This window comes from Trachurus trachurus, assembly GCF_905171665.1.
Source record: "Trachurus trachurus genome assembly, chromosome: 3".
In the NCBI taxonomy this organism is placed as follows: domain Eukaryota; kingdom Metazoa; phylum Chordata; class Actinopteri; order Carangiformes; family Carangidae; genus Trachurus; species Trachurus trachurus.
Window position 1 is genome coordinate 90,996 of NC_139893.1, and position 22,285 is coordinate 113,280.

Sequence of the window (22,285 nt, forward strand, 5' to 3'; positions counted from 1 at the left end):
TCAAGGGCGGCGTAAAATGACCGAAATATAAACAAAAACATATCGAGACGGTCGCGCAAACGAGCTGGCATTTGTGCCGACTTTGAGGATTAATGCAACCAAGTATCCACACATCTACTTAAAAATGTGGCGTTTCTAACAAGAAAACGGCTTGAAAGCATTCCCACTGCTGACAGGTACCTCTGCTGTGTGTGTGACTGCGGGGAGAGCGGAGGGCAGTACCAATGGGCATGTGGGGGAGAGAGGGGGAGGGGGGGCGACTTAGTAAGTAATGTTGTAACATATTATATTATTACTTTTTAATAGGTATTGCTTTGCATTTAAATTAACGTGGGATTATTTTTTGTATTAAGAAATAATAGTACCAACTAGTTATAAAAATAGTGAAAGTTACACTTTTTTTTCTTTCCCATTTGTGGCGCTGGCGCCCCCTGGATGGACGGCGCCCTTAGCATTCGCCTATACTGCTTATGCTGTTCCCACAGTGCTGTCTTCTGTCTGCTCTGTTATGACTGAGAGATGTCTAGTGGCAGATGATACACACTGTTTGTCTTTATACCAAAATCAAATGATGAAGGAGTTGGTGGAAAAAATAAATGTTTAAACAGTAACAAATATATTCTGTAGCACCAGTCACTTTGATTATGAATTTTATTAAATTGGTGATGAACAAAACAGAAACCTGAATCAGACTTACAAATACTTAACAGAGCGATAACAGTATATAACTGAATGTTCTTCTTTTTCACACTTTGAATATGGGCGTGTATTATTATTATTATTATTATTATTAAAGTTATATTTGTATATGATGATGGAGCACAGTTAAATAACAATTTCCTGCAAGGGATGAAAAATAAGGTATTGTGATTAGGAAAGCATATTCTTTTCTGTTTCAATTCACTTCATTGCCAGATGAAAACAAACAACCAAAACTTGCATTTCTTATAATCAAAGTCCAAAGTAACTTTAAAGCTTTAGCGTTGTGATCAAATAGCTGAGCTGCTGCTGTCGGTGTCATTGGCAGCACAAACTCTGATTTCTCGAGGGAGAATGTCCCAAGTATCCATCCCAGGAGTGTGATTGTCCCAGTCTGGTTGGAGAGGAGGGTTGTTTAAAGCCATCAGGCGAGCCAGCCAGCAGCATTCAGAGAGCAGCTGATCCCAGGAGTACTGGACTTCCTGTTGAGAGAGAGAGGGAGGAGAGTCATTCACACTGTGACGCCTCTACTGGCTGTACCTAGCTTAAAGGGATAGTTCACCCAAAATTCAAATTTCATTCATTATCTACTCACCGCCATGTCGACTAAGAGCAGTGAGCATTTTCAGAGTCCTCCGTGCCTTCTCTGTGTCTGTAATGTCCCTCTTGTACTGAAGCCCCGACATGAGAAATTGTTCCACCGGACACAGGAAGAGCAGTGAACTGAGACACTGGGAGCTTCCACTACAAACAAGTTTAATTTTTTTTCGGAACAATTTCTAATGTCGGGGCTTCAATACAAGAGGGACATTACATACGAGCAGCATGGAGGTATCTGGATGTTTTTTGGTGTGTCTTTTTGGACGAAGAAAGTTGGTATCCATTGACAACCATTATATGGACAAATACTGCTGCACGGACCCCGCTGTAACTCAGAGAAGGAACGGAGGACAAAATTCTCACAGCTCTTAGTCGACATGAGGGTGAGTAGATAATGAGTGAAATTAGAATTTTGGGTGAACTATCCCTTTAAGTACATCTACTGTGTGTGCTGATACCAAACTAACCTGAGAAGTAACTCCACTCTCAGAATGGTACAGAACCATCTGAAGATGCTGCACAGCCAAGCCTCTGTACTCTTTGACCTGGAACAGAAGATGGTTCTTACTAGGGGTGGGAGAAAAAATCCATTCACATAAATATCCCACATTTTTTTTTTAATATTGTGCAATGTGCATTTGTTTGCCTTTTTTACATACAGAGAGTACAGTTTTTGAAAAGGGTTTAAGTTCACTTTATAATGGAGTATGTTAATGTTATATTATTAATGTTAATCGGCAATATCGTAGAATCGCAATTTAAAATGAATCGCCATCCAAAAAATCATAGAAGAATGGAATGGGGAGAAAAGCATATTGTCCCAGCCCTAGTTCTTACAGAGCTGCAGTGCAGCAGCTTTAATGAGCCAGTGTTAGACAGCAGTCTTCCTGCTCTGTACCTTCTGAGCTGTCAGTCCACCACCACCCTCAATCAGTCCATACACTTCATCTATCTGCTTCTTCTTCCTCTCCATTTCTTCTGCTGCAACTTCAAACACTTCCTATAATCAACAGGGGGAGAAAGAAACACTGTAAAACCTCAGTTCAACACTAGAGACTGAGTGATCCGTCTCATCAGCCTCTACTGTACCTGAATACGACGTTTGATGTCCTCTGGCTCTGCTCCATGTTCCCTCAGCTGATCTTTGATGGAAGGCCACTTACGCACTCTCAGCTGGTCATACATCTCAGTCAGTCTGCTTTTGCTGACTGGGCTGTTCATGCTCTCAGTGTTTCCTGTCTTTATTGAAGCACTGACATCCGCTGCAACTCTGCAAGAATCAACGTTTAAACTTATCAAATCCAGAAATAAATATCATATAATATAATAAATCAAATTCAGTCTGAAATGTTTTTTCTAATTGTATTCCATGTTTGACATCTGAGGCCAGTTACTACTTTTTGAGAAGGGCTTGGCTTAAAGGGACAACCAGGAGTTTCTATTTGGTTATAAAAAAGTCTGATATTAATGTGGATGAATCTCCGTTACCACTTGTTAATGGTCCATTTTAGATAAATCTATGGTTTTGTCTCTATGGTTATTTTGTTATTATTAGTGGTGGTGGAAATGCTGGGCGAGCCGACCAGCGTTTCTTTACTTTCGGTTTCGTGGCGAGTCATGAGAATAACGCCGCCGTATGAATCTCCGTTTATGGTGGGAACTACGACGGTATGTGAACCTCTTTGAACCTCTGACTTTAATTCTTGATGAATGAAAACATGAGTCTGTCTTGCACCGGTCAAAGAATTTCACGGTGCGGAGGCTCATAAATGTAGTGTGAAGACACTTTGCTTTTCCTAAACTCCTGGTTGTCCCTTTAAACTGCTGTGGTAGGGAAGTGAGGTGGGACTAGACTGGAGTGTTGATTTGGTTTTTAATGCCGCTCTGGCTGTTCACGTCAGAAATAATGACAGGAAGTGATGATGTCTGGAGGGTGAGCTGCTGCTAGCTGCTGCCAACTGGAATGGGATGTTTGCTGTGTGGTCAGTACCTGTCTTTGAATGACTGGAGTTCTTCCTCTTTTGCTTTACGAGCAGATCTGTGAGGTTAAATATTCAACATGTGAAAAACATCTTGATCTGCTGTTGCACAGTAATGAAGCATCTGTGAGATGAATCAACTACAATAAACACTTTTCACTAATTGAACATTTGAGTATTATGAGCACATCACTGGTTTCAGTGGAACACCGGGAACATCTTAAAGGGATAGTTCAACATTTTGGCAAGTTGGCCCATTGCCATTGTAGGGGAGGAAATATTCATCAATATTCAATAATATCTCCCCAGTACGTGTCTTGTCTTTCCGGTGTTAAGATGAGGTTTTCAAAATAAAGTAAAGTAAATACTCGTTTAATCTGACTCCATTTAAAAATAACTTTACTCTGAAATATTGGTGGAATTAAAAGTTAATCAATCATTTAAAATATAAACACTTTAAGAATCAATTCTATTGTTAACAAATCTGGAATCAGTCTTAGTTCAGTGATGGTATAGATTATTAAAACCACTCAGTGACCTTCTTAACATAGAAGAATAGCCTCGATGCCTGGGTTGAAGTATTCAGAGGTATAATAACATGATACTCAATCTTATCTGTCCAACTCAGAGGTTAAGGGTGTGAATAGTGCCCAGTGAAACTTACCATATAACTAAGATCTTTTAGACTAACTTAGTTCAGGGATGGCAGATATAGACTTAAACTATTCAGTGACCTTCTTAACATAGAAGAACAGCCCAGACACCTAGGTTGAGATATTCAGAATTCATAAAATATAACTCAATGGTTAAAGGACATGATACTCAATCTTTTCTATTCAACTCAGAGGTTAAGGGTATGAATGTTACCAAATGAAACTTACCATATAACTAAAGACCAAATCAATATCCAATAACAGATTCTCAACTATTTAGAACAAAATCTCAAGACAATATTAGAAATAAAAGATTCTATGACACACCTGGTGTGTGGGAGCTCTGGTAAGCAGATCAACTCAAAGTGAGGTTCTTGCTCTTTCCCTTAAGTATCCAACCAGAACAGAAACACTTCTAACTCACATAACAATTGGGACTTTGCATAGAGATACCATTCACATCTGGAGACCTTTGATCATCAGGGGGTCTTTTCATATGACAATGAGTCACCTACACCTTTATACTTCTCGCACTGAGACCAACAGAGTAAATCAGGTAAATAGAAGGTGTTTACATTTTAGAGTGATGAGAAACAGTTCCTGATGAGGTTTGAGCCTAGGTGGTTGATTAGTTTACAGATAATCAAAAAGGCAGAGAATGATGACATTCAGTCTGGAGAAAACCTTCTACTGTTTCAGAGACAACATTTCAGGGTGGGTGTCTGACTGTCTTACACCATAATCCCTATAGTTTTAGGAGTAGGTTTGTTACCATTAATTGTCGGTGCAAGCTGTTTTTAGAACGGCAGAGCAGAGCCGTGAGCTGCTCAGAGCTACGCTACGGAGGCTCATTATGGGATTTCTTGGTTTCCCTCATCAAACTCATCAAATACACAATCCAACAACTCCACAACGCTCTGGTGGACAAGTTGTGACCTGCACATTCACCACGCTATGAGATAATAACGGAACATCATGAGATGAGTTGTTTTAGAGGTAAATCAGAGACAAGAAATCCCATAATGAGCCTCCGTAGCGTAGCTCTGAGCAGCTCACGGCTCTGCTCCGCCGTTCTAGAAATAGCTTGCACCGACAAATAAAGGTAACGAACCTACTGCTATGACTATAGGGATTATGGTGATGGGCCAGTTTGCCAAAATGTTGAACTATCCCTTTAAAGATTCACTATGATCCACTCCAATAGCAGTTACAGTCTCAAACAGCTGAGTCAGCAACACACTGACACCACTTTAAAGGTGTACAGAAAAGAAAATTGAATTTGAGCCCACTCTGGATCATAAAATTAATGTGATAACTCATCTTTCAGACGTTGTAGGCCAAACTTTGTGCAAAATTCTATTTTTGAGTAAATCCGGGATGAAAGTGTGTATTTTTTTTTTCGCATTGGATAATGCAGGCGCACGGATTATACGTCAGCCTGTACACGATTCACCAGCCACTGACATTGGATCCGTCATCCGTCATTCAAACGTCTGAGACACGCACACACACACGGAGCTCGGTCTCGCCCCAAGCTTTGAATATCCCGCCCGCTCGATAACGACCAATCAAATTCGTTTTCCTTACTCGGGTAAACTCGTGTTGCAGCTCGTGACAACTCGGCGCGAGTCGCGCGACAAACAGGACAAACGGCCATTTCTGTACACCTTTAACATCACGTTCAGAGTTGATGAAGGTGGTAAGTAACTACTTAGTAGTTGTCAGACTGAGTCCATGTGGTGTAGCTTACACCGTTACATACTGTGCTGGATTTAAAATCTGTTCTATGCATCTTTAAAAGTCTGTAAAGAAATATATCTACCTCTCCTTGTTCAGTTCCTTTTTGTAATATTCATCCATCCCACCAAACCTGTTTAAAAACAGAAAGTTAACCCTTTATCGACTGATTCCAGATCTGTGGAGTAAAACTGCCATCAGCTGAAAAGGTTTCATGCTGTTATTGAACACAAACTGTTTTACAAGTGAGATTAGAAGAATACTTACCCTGCGCCTTGAAGCTGCAGTTTATAAAATTCTTCCAACTTGGACACACTGTGTTTTTAAAAACAGCACCAGAAAATGGGTTAGTTGAGTGAGAAGTGGAGCACAGATTCATTAACATCATTCACTCTGAACGTTCATGATTGTTCAGATGGTTATTTCTACATTTTCTGTCAAGTTCATTCATTTCATACTTTTACTGACTGATTTTACACATTTCTTCCTAACAAACAAAAGAAACATGTTATCAGTGTTGAGTTGCTTGAGTCAGAACTTGTTCGATCTGGTTTCATACAGTACCTGACCGTGACTGCTTCCAGATCAGATCTGTGGAGTAAAAAAAAGGGTGAAAACATATTGAACAAAGTGGTGAAGGGTCAAATACAGTAAAGACCACACACACACACACACACACACACACACACACACACACACACACACTGACCTTGTCTCTTTAAGTTTCTGTCCAAAGTCATTGAACCCAGTCCCACTGTGAAACACATGATGGATGGATGGATATAACACTTAATTAAACCATTAATACTCTTAACAGTACAAAGATCTAAACCTGAACACAGTATAGTTAAGAGAATTGAGTTTCCATTTACCCAGATTTGCTTTGATGTCCACTCATTTTGCTTTGTTGCTTCGCTGTTGCTCCGTCTCTGGGTGGAATGAGGTTAAAGTGAAAGTTACACCATTATTTATATGTGACTCCACAAACTGAGCAGGTTTGGATGGGAGTGTTCTCAGTCTGCCCCTCCCCGTGCAAAGCTGATAAATACAGTGCAACTGTTGCATGTCAGCACTCTGATCCTTCTCCTGCTGTGAAGATGGACGACTCGTACGTCATCGCAGTCGACTTCGGCACCGCCTTCAGTGGCTATTCTTTCAGTCTAACACCTAGAGGAGCAGAAGTCGATCCACAGTTAAAGCGCTGGGGTGAAGAGGTTTCAAGAGACACCCCAAAGACCCCAACCTGCATCCTTTTCAATGAACATGAAGAATTTTTAAAGTTTGGTTATGACGCCCAAATGGCTTATGGTGAAATGCGTGGTGAGGAGGCAAGAAAACACCTCTTCTTCAGTTGCTTCAAGATGTCCCTCTATGACACAGTAAGTACCAATTATGACAATGTTCTTCATGGTTTATCATAAAATGTCTAGTTTAAGTATGATATTTATGTATTTTTGTAATATATCATCAAACAGATTTATACACTGCAAAAATTCAATATCTTACCAAGAATATTTGTCTTATTTCTAATCAAAATGTCGTTTCTAGTCAAAATAAATCTCATTTTTACTTAAAATAAGACTCATCACATAAAAAGCAGCTTGTTTTCAGACACTTTTTACTTTTTTCAAGCAGATTTTCCACTTGAAATAAGTAGAAAAATCTGATAGTGGAGCAAGTTTTTCTTTCTTATTACAAACACAAAAAACTGCTTTCACTGGCAGATTTTTCTACTTATTTCAATTGAAAATCAGAGGTGAGTAGTAACGCGCTACATTTACTCCGTTACATTTACTTGAGTAACTTTTTGGATAAATTGTACTTCTAAGAGTAGTTTCAATGCAGCATACTTGTTACTTTTACTTGAGTATATTTCTTAAGAAGTAGCGGTACTTTTACTCCGTTACATTGAGCTACATTCTGGTCGCTACTCGCTACTTTTTCTTATCGATCTGTTTATGTTTTAATGGAGATACTTCTGAGCCTCTGTCACGTGACTGCGTTTCACCAATCAGATGTAGCCACTCGCGACGTTTGCCTCCGTTTAACCAATCAGACAGAGCCAGGCAGTCACATGACCGCTCACAAAATCTCTGCGGTAAACAGGGCGGCCACTCCGCCTCAAATTTGAGAAACTGCGGCTAGTAAATGATCAGGATGACGTCAGCCCTGGTATGTCGTGGATAATGTCCGTCAAGGCAAAGATATTCAATATAAACCGTCTGTGTGAAGGTTCTCAGTCATACAGGTCGTCTTATTCTTCTTCCTCCCCAGGAAGTTTAAACCCCATACACACCTGGAGACATGTGACTCCTAGTCACATGACCACCCCTCCAGTTTCAGGGTGTGGTCATGTGACTGAAGTCTAGGGGGTGTGGTCATGTGACTTTGGTTTTACTAGAAACCGCTAGAAACCAATCATAGGACCACACTCTGGGTTTAAATACCTGGTTCTGGCATTAGTCTCAGAACTGAAGAAGCCTCTTGGATGAGCGCACACACACACACACACACACACACACACACACACACACACACACACACACACACACACACACACACACACACACACACACACACACACACACACACCCTCTCTCTCTGTGTCCCTGACACAAACACCATCCCTGTAATGTACACTCTAACAAATGATGTGCTGGCTCAACGAAAAAAAAATTGAGGTAACAATTTCCATGGATATTTTTAAGTTATTTCAATTTACCTAGTATTAAGTACATGCCACAAGACTTCTCTAGTTTTGTAAAAAAAAAAAAGAAAAAAAAGAAAAGTCATTTAGGCTTTTGTCTTAGTTGTTAAATGTTGTTCTTTGGCAATATCTGAATTTTTTCATTGCTATTATATTTCTGTGTATTTGATGAGGCCTAACGTTACATTTACGCGCTGATCATTAAAGGAACAAATCAGAGGTTACTCAGCAGTTACTCAGTACTTGAGTAGCTTTTTCACCAAGTACTTTCTACTCTTTCTCAAGTAAATATTTGAATGGCTACTTTTTACCTTTACTTGAGTAACATTATTCTAAAGTAACTATACTCTTACTTGAGTACAATTTTTGGCTACTCTACCCACCTCTGTTCAAAATTAGTTTGAAACAAGTGAAAATGATCTAAAAACAAGTTAATTTTTAGGTGATGAGTCTTATTTTAAGTGGAAAGAGATTAGTTTTGACTAAAATTGAGACATTTTGACAAGAAAGAAGACAAAAATTCTTGGAAAGATTTTGTGTTTTTGCAGTGTAATGTGATGTAATAATGTTGTAATAATAATTGTTAAACTTTGTGTAGACCTTAGTAAATCCTAGGGCTGTCATGTGATCATGATTAATCTGATTAAAAGATTTAACGCAATCAGCCCATCAGCAGCGCAGAATCACTCAACTCAAAATCCCTGAAGCGTCTCTGGCGTTGCATTTGGGGCAGTTGTCCGAGTAGACTAGGGACACACCGGCCCCGGAAGCGCTGCCAAGCGCCGAAGCCCTCCCATCCCGTTCACACCAGATGCGCATTTCTCCGCACTGGTCCACAAGCGCTTCTGCCCCTCAGCTGTGTGTGTGTGTGTGTGTGTGTGTTAGTGTGTGCAAGGGCCCAGGACTTCGGCCCCAGCCCGTCCAAATATTACATCATTAACACTAGACGGTCTGACGGGCCTTTAAAAAAAACAAAACTTTGAATGTGTTTGATGCTTTCTGAAGCCTATGAAATACACTTGATTTCAGAGTATTTATTCCTATATTAAGGGCTTCATATAACAGCTGTTAAAGACCAGTGTGGCCAGCTGTGGCACGCGAGAGAGAGAAAAAAGACACTTCACAAACTTTAAGTGAGGACAGAATAGATGTTGATTTAGTAAACACTGACATGCAGTGGTGGACAGTAACAGAGTAAAGTTACTTGAGTACTGTACTTCAGTACATATCCAGAGGATCTGTACTTTACCTGAGTAATAGATTACTTTGGTACTTATTACTCTACTTGAATACATTTCCAAGACAAATATTTTTACTTTTACTGGAGTTAATTAGTAGTACGGCTGAAAAGTACTGGTTACTTTCAGGTCTTTTTCTAAAATCCTATTGGACACAAGCTGTGTTTGTCAGAGAAGGAAACCCTAACCCCTAAAAGCAGCACATCAGTGCAGCTGAGCAGCAAAGAGTTCATTCTCACTAACAAGAGTTAAAAGCTCCTTACATTCATTTACAAACTATTAGAGTCATTCATTGATGTGGAGAATAAGACATTTACTCTGACTCTGACTTTGACTTACAGTACATTTAAAAGCATGCACTTTCTGATACTTAAGTACCTTTAAAAGCAAGTACTTTTCTACTCTTACTGGAGTAACATGACGACTGAGCTACTTTTACTTGTAACGGAGTACATTTTGACCAGTAGTATTTGTACTCTTACTCAAGTACTGGGGTGGAGTACTCTGTCCATCTCTACTGACATGTTAGAGAGCCTAAACAGTAATCCCTATGCACCATACTCACCCTTGTGTTTTATTTTGAAAATTGACAATCGGTCAGACAATGTCAACAAGTTAGTTTGTCTTAGTAGCTGCTGAAAAAGGAGGAACAGGGCCACATTAATGTGGATAATGTGGAACTGTTAAGGTGTTTAATCAACATGTTAAGTGTAAATACTCTTCTTTCTCCAGTCTGTTTGCTCATGCAGAATAAAGCACAATTAATAGCCTATAGATTAAAAATGAATGATATTTAATTGTGATAAATCCAAATGAATCCACAGCAACCCTTTGATTAATCTGATTAAAAATTCTAATCGTTTGACAGCGCTAGTAACTTCAGATTGTCACAGAGATGAGCATAAAAATTCACTGAACAACATGCAAAGTTATTGTTAAAACATGTCACAAGACAGTTCACCCTAAAAACACATGTGAATATCTCGTCACTCACCGACAGAAACTCAACAGGGATGTGACGATCGAAGCTGCAAACGGGCAGTCGATGAAGGCCCTGAACGTTTTCACAGAAGCTTTACGCTACATGAAAGAAGACGCACTGAAAACGATCCAGACCAACACCCAGGGGACGAAGTTCATCGCCTCCGACTTCACCTGGGTGCTGACTGTCCCCGCCATCTGGGATCCTTCAGCTAAACAGTTCATGAGAGAAGCTGCAACTGAGGTAACGCTGAAAACATCAAGTGTTGGTAAATGTGCAGTAAAAGTTTTGCTTTTGAAAGTGGCTGATGAGTTTTTCTCTTGAACATCCAGGCTGGTATTGTGACTGAAGAAACCAAAGACAAGCTGCTCATTGCACTGGAGCCAGAGGCAGCCTCAGTCTGGTGTAAGAAGCTGCCGGCTGAAGGTTTCATCGCACAAAACCAGGGAGGAGACACATTAGACCAGACACCAGGAACACAATATATTGTTGTTGATTGTGGAGGTAATGTGTGTGTTTATTGTTTTTCTTTTTATGTTATATCAGAATAATTCAAATACTGACTATATTGTCCATGACAACAAACCTAATCATAATTAAAAAGTAATTCGTTTTGTTACTTGTTACTTTGCAGAAAAAGTAATTGAATTAGTAACTGTGTTACTACATTATGAAAGTAATTACAAGGAAAGCATCACTTCTCTATAAAATGCTTAACTACGTCAAACTAATTTACTCTACCTGAGCCAATCACCATCACATATTACAGTTTTTCTCCATTGCTAAGACACGTTTCTGTAAAGCTGCTCTCTCTCCTTTTCTCTAAACTGTGAACACAAACCCCAATTTTCAAGCTACGTTCACAAAACCTCAGACTCTTCTTGCAAAACCAAACTTTCACCTCAAAACAGTTCAATCTGTTCCCAAAACTGAACTCTGTTGTCAAATCGTGCCCCGAGTCAATCAACATTAAAACCACTACTGAGCAGCCACTAAACACTACATAGACAAATAGAAAACACAACGCTCAGCACATGAAGCTGTAGAAATAAATGTTTATTGTTCACTGTAGCTAAATGTATGTTGCAAAACAACAAACCTGTGCATTTACACTGTAGCACTTCTCTCCTTCCCTTTCTTTCACCCTCCTCCCTCCCTCCCCACATCCATTTCATCCCCTTTTCCTTCCTTCTTCTTTTTTTTCCCAGTTCATCCCTCCCTCCCTCATCCTCTCTTCCTTCACTCTGTCATCTCTCATCTTCTCCTCTTCCTCTCCCCCTCCTCTCCCTCCATAAATGCATGTTGCAAAACAAAAAAAACGGTGCATTTAGCACTTGTACATAGTACAACTGTAAAAAAAAAAAAAAAAAAAAGTACAAAAACCAGAAATCCTGTACATTTTACACGTAGCACTTGTACAGTACAAAAACAAACATAAATCTTGTGTATTTAGCACTTGTATGCAGTAAGCCTGCGTAAAAATAAAGTACAAGAATATACACATTAGAAGTGCACAACTCAGCCACAGCATCATTTCTCTGTACTGGATCAGGCCACAGGACTTCATCCTGAACTAGCTACAGTATATGTGCCCTCACATCATTAGACACAAGTGTGATCAGATTGAGTTGTTGTGTTTAACCGGTGAAACTTGTGCTTTAGTTGTGTTTGACTTTTGCCACCTGTGCTCAGCATTATGCAACACAGCTGCATCACAATGAAAATGTGTTGGTGAGTTGTGTCTAAACAGGTGAAAAGTGCTGATGGTTTTACCAAAAGAGACTGATTCATGGGTTCAGGCAACTGAGCATCTGGTTTAGACAACAGGGTTTAGTGTTTTAGCAACTGAGAAAAATATGCGGTTGTCTCGCCTTCCTTTCCCCCTCACCCGCCCTCAAAGAAAAGAGCTCGTTGCTGAGAGACTGCCTGCTTTCCATTAGTTACACTGTTTATTTATAACGCCGTTATTCCCATCACTGCTTTTAAACCATGAACCAAGACTTACTCCAATGGTTCCTAACTGTGCTTCAGTTTACCGACTGAACCTAGACGTTTCGGTAACACTTTACTTGAATAGGTATTCATAAGATTGACATAACACTGTCATAACCATCAATGAATACTTATGACAGCTCTCGTTAAGTGTCATTCGGTAAGTTATGTCACTTTTGATGCAAAGTTGACATTGTTTGAGATGTTTTTGTTATGAGAACTTGACATCATTTTTAAAGTTTGGCAATTAGGTCTGCTATGAGAGTTTAAATTGTCTTTATGTCAAGTTGTTGATGTTTATGACAGCTGTTATGTCATGGTTATGACAGTTTTATGTCAATCTTATGAATACCTATTCAAGTAACGTGTTGCCGAAGTTTCTATTATAATTTGTTGTCATGGGTGAAAGTGTCTGTAACATTCTTTTTGTGTTGCAGGTGGAACTATTGACATGACAGTTCATGAGGTGCTGGAAGGAGGAGCCCTGAAGGAGCTGCACAAGGCCTCAGGAAACGACATGGGAGGTCAAACTGTTGACAAGAAGTTCAAAGAGTTCCTCAGAGAAATCTTCTGTGATGGTGTCTGGGATGAATTTGAGAGAGAGTTTCCCAGTGAGGTTCAGAGAATGATGTATGATTTCACAGTTCTCAAAAAAACAGAGAGAGATGTTCAGATCACCTGCCAATATAATCTTGGAGAAACAGCTAAGAAAAAGAAAAAGATGGAGCAGTTCTTTGAAACAGTGCAGGGTGCTTCCTGGAACAGCGGGTCAATCAAAATCACAGAAGAGAAGATGAGGTCCTTCTTTGATGAGTCTCTGACCAGCATCACCAACAGTCTCAGAGAAATCTTAGAGAAAGACCTGAGCATTGAGTTCATCGTGTTGGTGGGGGGCTACGCTGAAAGCGAGATCCTCCGTCAACACATCATCAGGGAGTTCAAACTAAAGTGTAAAGTGCTGTGTCCTGCTAGGCCCCAAGAGGCGATTGTGAAGGGAGCTGTGATGTTTGGAACAGAACCAGCTGTGGTGGCATCTCGCAAAAGTGCCTTCACTTACGGGATCGCTACCAGTGAGATGTTTAATGAGTCCAAGCACAAGGCAGAGAAGAAATACACTACCAAGGATGGAGAAGATCGGTGTGACGATATCTTCAAGAAACTTGTAGATATTGATGAGGATGTGGGCTGGGATGAAACCAAGTATTACACCTTTTGTCCTGTAGAGGCCAATCAGACAGGAATGAGGTTCAGTTTTTATCAGACAGCCAGAACACCAGCTCCATTCTATGTGGATGAGTGGGGAATAGAGGAAATTGGCTCCTTCCGCATTGACATGCCAGACGTTACAGGTGGCACGGATCGTAAAGTCAAACTGGAGATCAGGTTTGGCTTCACAGAAATGATAGCAACTGCTACTGACATGAAGTCCAAGTCAACAGCATCAGTCAAGCTCGACTTCATGACTCATTAATAAGAAATGTTTCAGCCAACACAGTTGGTGAGATTTGTGTCAGAATTGATGAGGCATTTCCTCCATAAATAGTGAAGCGGTATGTCAGGGATCTAGAACAGATTCTATGTGGGCTACATATTTAGAAGGTTTTTCATTCTGATTGTGATACAGTACCTAATATGTAAAAAATAGTTTTATGAAAATAATTCATAAGCCATTTTTTCTGGCAAAAACAACAATATGCAACATAGTAGCTAAGGCAGTGTACAACACAAAGCCTTGACTTTAACTTTTGGGTCAATTTGGGAAAATTTGTAGCTCAGACACCTGATCTTATAAACCTTTTAATATATTGGACTGATGGAATGATTATTGTTCCGTTCATGTTGCTTATGGAGCTAAATGACATTTGTTATGAATAATTATATGTGTTTTGAATATTGTGTAAAATCAATAAACTAAGAAAAAAGAGAAATGATGTTGAATTAAACACCTTTAACCCAACATGGCTCTACATGTGGGAGAGTTATGGAACCTGTAACAAGGCAGAACCTCATCACTACACAACTGAGACTGAACTTGTCCACTAACTGTTATGAATCCTGGATCATCCTCCAGAGCCTCACAGTCAATAAGGCAAGGCAAGGCATCTTTATTTATATAGCGCATTTCATACCAAGGCAACTCAATGTGCTTTACATCAATTCTTTTAAAGAACAGCATAAAACAGCATAAAAAAACACAGTTAAAAGCAGGAGCAAAGAAGAATAAAAAAGTCAAATAAAAGAAAATAGATCAAATTCAAAGTTCTTAAAAAGAGCTCAGCTATAAGCACATGAAAAGAGAAATGTTTTTTACAGTTGACAGTTGGGGCTGATCTCAGTTCTGCTGGTAGTTTGTTCCAGTTGTGAGCAGCATAGCAGCTAAATGCTGCTTCACCATGTCTGGTCTGAACTCTGAGCTCCACTATCTGACCTGAGTCAGTAGATCTCAGAGCTCTACTGGGTTTATACTCTACTAACATGTCATTCATGTATTCTGGACCTAAACCATTCAGTGATTTGTAAACCAGTAGCAGAACTTTAAAATCTATTCTGTAGCTGACTGGGAGCCAGTGTAAGGTCTTAAGAACCGGGGTGATGTGATCTGATCTCTTTGTTCTGGTTAAAACTCGAGCTGCAGCGTTCTGAATGAGCTGCAGCTGTTTGACCAGTCAGAAGACCGTTACAGTAGTCTAGTCTACTGGAGATAAAAGCATGAATCAGCTTCTCCTGATCAGTTTGGGACATTGTAACTGTCTGTGAGACAGACAGAATTCATTGTTTAAGTTTATATTTCATATAAAAAACACAAAATATATGAAAGTTCATTAAGTGTTTAAAAGGATTAATAAATAGACATATAAATTCATGATAATAAGAGTTAAAAAGAGCTTACGTTTATAAATAAATTGATAAAAATGATTTCAGTTGTGATATTTAAAAACCTTCATGTGAGGACATTTTATTTTGAAATTGTGTGGTCACATGACCCCCTGTTGTGTTGTGAGGGTGAACTGTGGGATTGTGGGTCAGAAGTAGAAAGTGGGACCACGGACAATGGAGGGAGGAAGTCATGCCACTGGACAGAGATAATTACACAGCGTTCAAGAGGCGCAAACGGTAATTGTGTTTTGTTTCATATGTATTTTATTTGTGGTTGTGTACAAAATGCTTTGAGCAGACAGTGGACACTTCATGTGTTTGTTTATGTTGAGTTAGCATTTAGCTACAATGGACTCATATGGACTCTCTGCTTCTATTTGTAGTTTTCACGGTGTTCTATGATTTTACCAACGTCGGTGGAGAAGGAGAATAAAAGAATGAAAATCAAGACATCAGTACGAAGCGTGGCCTTTTGTTGAACCGGTGTAGCTACAGACATAAAACCAGGGGTTTTGAGCCCCTCTTCATTTTGGCCTCCCTGTGTTCCGGTACTGATTTGGGCAGATCCGGCATCTCTCATAAAAAAAAAACTTTTTAAAAATGTTTAAAATAAAATAATAATATGTATACGTATATTAATTTACAGAACAAATCCCCATAATTCCATGTTGTTTATTTGATTTAAAGGGACAACGAGGAGTTTTGGAAAAGCGAAGCGTTTTCACACCACATTTATGAGCCTCCGTTCAAAGACGATCACATACCGTTGTAGTTCCCACCATAAACGGAGATTCGGCGGCGTTATTCTCATGACTCGCCACGAAACCGAAAGTAAAGAAACGCTGGTCGGCTCGCCCAGCATTTCCACCACCACTAATAATAACAAAATGGAGGTGTCATGGCGGCGGAGTGGATGCCTCGCGGACTCCACTCCTTTTGTTTGATGATCAAAACTTTCAGATCAAACTTTTCTAAACATTAAAGTTCCCTTTCTGACCCGTCGGTTAGAGGGGGATATCTTTATTGAAGACTAACATATCCCACGGCAAGCGCAACAGCCGAGATGGACGAGGTTAAGAAATCACTGGACGCCCTTACGGGGAAAATTAATGTGATGCAGGACAAAACACTAGTGAATTTGCTAAAAGAAGTGAAAGATCTGGTGAAGGAAGAGGTGAAGGGTCTGAAGAAATTGATTAAGGAAAAAGATGACAAGATTTCTGCCCTGGAGCGGAGAGTGGATGAGTTGGAGCAATATACACGCAAGGATAATGTGGTGATTAGTGGATTGAAAACCAGACACCGCTCTTACGCACGGGTTGCCAGCGGGGAGTCAGGAGGAGAGGACGCTCCGCTGAATGAGCTGCAGACTCTTGAGGAACAGGTGATTCATTTCTTCCACAGTAAACAAATAGCCATTGAAAAGGAAAGTATATCAGCCTGTCACCTACTACCAAAGAGAGCCTCAAACAGAGCAGGACAAACAGAGCCAAACATTATCATGCGGTTTGCAAATCGGAAACACAAGACGGATCTTCTGAGACAAGGACGTAAGCTCAAAGGGACAAATGTCTTTATGAATGAACATCTAACGAAAAAGAACGCGGACATGGCCAGATGTGCGCGTTTATTGAGAAAACAGAACAAAATTAAATCAACGTGGACCAGAGACTGTAAGATATGGATACGTACGAATGGATCATCCACCGAGGAGGAGAAATCCATTGTTATTCGGGAGATCGAAGACCTGGAAAAATTCCAATGAAACTGAATGGACTAATTGAAACAAGTACAGTGAAGGTGAGCTGGGGACTTGGAGCGACGTGGAGATGCAGGCCTGTCGTGAGTAACAACAAGGGAGTGTGGGCTGGGCTGCCTTTCCCCCCTCTCTCTCTCACTCTTTTTCCTTTTTTCCTTTTTTCTCCTTTTCCCTTTTTTCCTTCTTTTTTCTTTTTCTTTTTCTTTTTTGTGATTTGTGATGCTGGACTGTAGGGACATTATGGAGGTACAAACGAGTGGAACTTTGGATACGAGTAAATTCTTTTTTTCAGTACTTTGGATTTTTTATTTTTTACTCTTATTTTTTCATCAATGATGGACTATGAGAGTGACGATCAAGATGTAACGACAGAAGGAAACAACGGGACCACCCTTCTAAATACATATTTAGATTATAATTATGAAACATTTGATTACTCCGGGAAAAGAACACATGACATGGACTGTGACTTTGACCCAGAAACAAATTTTTTTCATACCATGCAAAACGAATGTAGGTATTATACTGAACAGCAATTCAATGTAAATGTTAAAATGATAGGTGTGTTCTCAATTAAACATATAAACAGCAGAAGCCTAATTAAAAAATTTTCAAAGGTATATGATTTTTTGGGGAGTTTGATTACTAAATTTAGTGCTGTAGCTGTTTCAGAAACTTGGTTAAGTGACGAAATAGTAAAAGATTATGAATTGCAGGGGTATCGCATGTTTTATGTTAATAGGAGAAGAAAAAGGGGTGGGGGCGTGGTCCTATATGTTGATGAGACATTACATTGTAAGCAAGTGAAAAATATGTCTAAAGGGATAGATGACAAGTTGGAATTCATAACAGTTGAAATTGAGATGGAGAAAGCTAAAAATATAATCATAAGTTGTGTTTACAAAGCTCCTGTATGTGGAATAGAAATTCTTAAGGAACAAATGATTGATTTGTATGAAAAAATAATTAATAAGAAGACTGTATTTGTATGTGGGGATTTCAACATTGATTTACTAAACCCACAGGGTCATACGGGAACAACTGACTTCATTAACACCATGTATAGTGTTGGGCTATTCCCAAGGATCACTAAACCAAGTAGAATTACTAGGTCCAGTGCAACTCTAATTGACAATATTTATTCTAACATCATAGATGCAACTGTAGGGGGATTGTTCATCCAAGATATAAGTGATCATTTACCAATTTTTACAACATTTCAGCACAATCTAAGGGGAAATACTGGGGGGGAAAAACTAACAACATTTAGATTGAGAAATTCAGAAACAATGGAGTCATTAAAAATGGACTTGATGAGACAAACCTGGGAATCTGTTTATGTTGCTGATGTAGATGACGCATATAATTCATTTTTAAGTATATACAAAGAGTGTTATGATTGCCCACTGAGAACATGTAGTGATAAAAGTAAAAAAGAAAATAAGCCATGGATATCCAAAACCCTACAGAATGCAATCAAAAAGAAAAATATACTATACAGAGAATTTATTAGAAGTAGAACAGATAAAACTGAAAGAAGATATAAGCTATATAAAAATAGATTGACAAAGATAATTAGGATAAGTAAGGAGAATTACTATAGTAAATTAATGGAAGATAGTAGAAACAATATCAGAGAGACTTGGAAAGTAATTAACAGCTTGATTAGAAAGAACAATGGAAAAGCTGACTTCCCCCAATCCATCTTAAAGGGAGACATTCATATTTACGATAAGGAAAATATTGCTAACGAATTTAATAGTTTTTTTGTAAATGTAGGACCGAGGTTGGCAAGTGATATTGCCCAACCAATTAATACAGATGAAGTAAGTAATTTGACAGAAATGAATGTAAATAGTATGTTTCTCACAGCCACTTATGAAACAGAAGTCATGGGGATTGTCAGAGCATTTAAAAGAAAACGGTCGACAGATAATAATGGTTTTGACATGGCCTTAATTAAGGACACCATAGAAGGTGTGGTGAAACCTCTGACCTATATTTTTAATCTTTCACTCAGAACTGGAATCTTTCCAAATGAAATGAAAACAGCTAGAGTAATTCCCTTGTATAAGTCTGGTGGAAAAGATCTTGTGACAAATTATAGACCAGTTTCTTTGCTTCCGCAATTTTCCAAAATTTTGGAGAAACTATTTGTCACAAGACTGGATAGTTTTATAGAAAAGCATAACATCCTGAGTGAGAATCAGTATGGTTTTAGAACAAACCAGTCTACTGGATTAGCACTTATGAAACTCATGGATGAAATAACCACCGCCACAGACAATAAATTACACACGATAGGAATTTTCATTGACCTTAAAAAGGCCTTTGATACGATTGATCATGGATTATTAATGCAAAAGATGTGTAAGTATGGTGTCAGAGGGGTAGCTCATTCCTGGTTGTGTTCTTATTTAAGTAATAGATGGCAATATGTATCCTGTGATAAAACTGATTCTGTGTTATTAAAGGTTAAATGCGGGGTCCCGCAAGGGTCAGTGCTGGGGCCAAAATTATTTATTTTGTATCTGAATGAACTTTGTAAAGTGTCGAAATATATGAACTGCATCCTTTTTGCAGATGATACAAATTTCTTTTGTTCTGGGGACCAGTTAACTGATATAATAACTACTGTTGAAAACGAGATGAAACTTGTAAAGAAATGGTTTGATGTAAATAAACTATCTTTAAATATAAGTAAAACAAAATTTATGATTTTTGGGAACCGTAAAACAGACACAGTAGTTAAATTGAGAATAGAGGATACAGTAATTGAAAGGGTGTTTGAAACAAAATTTTTAGGTGTTATTATGGACCATAAACTGAATTGGAAAATGCATATTAATCATGTCAAATCTAAATTAGCTAAATCAATCGCTATATTATACAAGGTAAAAGATATGTTGAACCAGCGTGCTTTGTATATTCTGTATTGTACAATGTTTGTTCCTTACATAACATACTGTCTAGAAATATGGGGGAATGCATATCCTACCCATACTAAACCCATCTTTATTCTGCAAAAAAGAGCTGTAAGGATTATCACTAAATCAAATTATAGACAACCATCAAATGAATTATTTATTAAATTAAGAGCCTTCAAATTTATGGATTTAGTGGATTATAAAATAGCATTGATAATGTACAAAGTGTATAACAACTTGTTACCTTGTAAAATTGTAATCATGTTTAAAAAAAGGGAATGTAAATATGAGCTCCGAGGGAAACGTATGATGGAAAAAACAAAGTCCAGGACTAAAATAAAAGACCAGTGTATTTCTGTAAGGGGTGTAAATATATGGAATGCACTAGACGATGATTTGAAAATGTGCCGGTCAATGTATGAATTCAAACGTTTGTTCAAGAAAAAGGTATTTGATAAATATGAGAGATGTGGTTGACGTAACTGACACTATTATGGAATTATGTTTTGGGATATTGTGCAAATCAATATTATTTCTGTTTGATGTTTTGAATGATGTGATCTGATGAAGTTGATCATGTAAGAAGGGTAGGCGAAAATAAGCGATAGCTTCAGCCTATTCCTTTTCGGTCGGCTCTTTTCTAGTTGAACTGATTTTTTGTTTTGTTGGACTTTTAACTTTGAATGACCTGACCGAAATAAACACATTTTCATTCATTCATTCATTCATTCAATAACCATAGAGACAAAACCATAGATTTATCTAAAATGGACCATTAACAAGTGGTAACGTAGATTCATCCACATTAATATCGGACTTTTTTATAACCAAATAGAAACTCCTGGTTGTCCCTTTAACGTCATTTGAAAGAGTCGGAGATCTGTTGAAGTTGACGCACTGATTGGGCCGTATATAGTTTCGCTTTTACCGCGCGCGTGCACTCGCCCTTCTCTCTCTCTCTCCCCCTCTCTGCCTGTGTGTGTGTGTGTGTGTGTGTGTGTGTGTGTGTGTGTGTGTGTGTGTGTGTGTGTGTGTGTGTGTGCGTGCGTGTGCGTGTGTGTGTGTGCGTGCGTGCGCGCCAATAACGGCGAAAAAGCGAGATGAATGAACGGAACAATATTGCCGAGAAATCTATTCGTGGCGGACGTCATTTATTTGAAACTGTGGGAAACAGTGGCCGCAGCAACAGGCGGGGACCCTGGCATCAGCCCCTTACAGCAGGAAGATTCAGAAGAAGAGGAGAGCGCAGTGAGTGGAGAGTAGCCTAGTGTGTGACGTCCAGCAGCTCAGTTCAACCTGAAGCAGACTTACTATCCCTGGCTTCTTATGGAAAACTCAGGTTTTGCTGCACAACTGAGCTGAGCATACTGTCTATTAACTCTTTGAGTGCCAGCCCTTTTATAAAATGGTCAGTGCCATGTGCCAGCGTTTCGGGGCATTTTGAGTAATATTTTAAGACCCAGAGAATATTTTGTACTAAACTTTGAAACACAAAATAGCTCAAAGGAAAGAGGAGACTCTCTATTTAACTAGGGAAAAAAACATTTGTTTGTTCCTTGTTCCATTCTTGATATATCTTACAGTTTTTCTCAATTGCTAAAACACTAAACCCTGTTGTCTGAACCAAATTCTCAGTTGCCTGAACCCACTGATTGAATCAGTCACTCTTTTGGCAAAACCATCAGCACTTTTCACCTGTTTAGACACATCTTACCAACACATTTTCATTGTGATGCACCTGTGTTGCATAATGCTGAGCACAGGTGGCAAAAGTCAAACACAAGTAAAGCACAAGTTTCATTGGTTGAACACAACAACTCAAAATTGATAACACTTGTGTCCAATGATGTGAGGGCACATATACTGTAAGCCAGTTCAGGATGAAGTCCTGTGGCCTGATCCAGTACAGAGAAATTATGCTGTGGCTGAGTAATGCACTTCTCATTTCTATATTTTTGTACTTTATTTTTTACGTAGGCTTACTGTACAAGTGCTAAATGCACAAGAGTTCTGGTTGTCTTTGTACTGTACAAGTGCTACGTGTAAATGCACAAGATTTCTGGTTTTTGTACTTCTTCTTTTTTACAGTACTATGTACAAGTGCTAAATGCACAGGTTTTTTGTTTTGCAAGAGG

The 22,285-nt window shown here is 38.9% G+C and overlaps 2 protein-coding genes across 2 annotated transcripts in view; one reads left to right on the plus strand and one right to left on the minus strand.

Annotated features, from left to right (window-relative positions):
* Positions 1 to 3,033: 3,033 nt before the first annotated feature.
* The window catches only part of dtwd1 (DTW domain containing 1), a 376,654-nt gene continuing 357,402 nt past the window's right edge, over positions 3,034 to 22,285 (minus strand). The window contains exon 6 of the mRNA XM_083997305.1: positions 3,034 to 3,120. The gene's annotated coding sequence lies outside the window, so the exon portion shown is untranslated. The remainder of the gene's footprint in view (positions 3,121 to 22,285) is intronic.
* On the plus strand, positions 6,766 to 14,058 carry LOC311008058 (heat shock 70 kDa protein 12A-like; the record flags this gene model as incomplete). Its single annotated transcript, XM_084001491.1, has 4 exons — positions 6,766 to 7,047; positions 10,614 to 10,838; positions 10,928 to 11,099; positions 13,025 to 14,058. 4 exons carry the CDS (start codon positions 6,766 to 6,768, stop codon positions 14,056 to 14,058), a joined length of 1,713 nt encoding a protein of 570 aa, XP_083857617.1.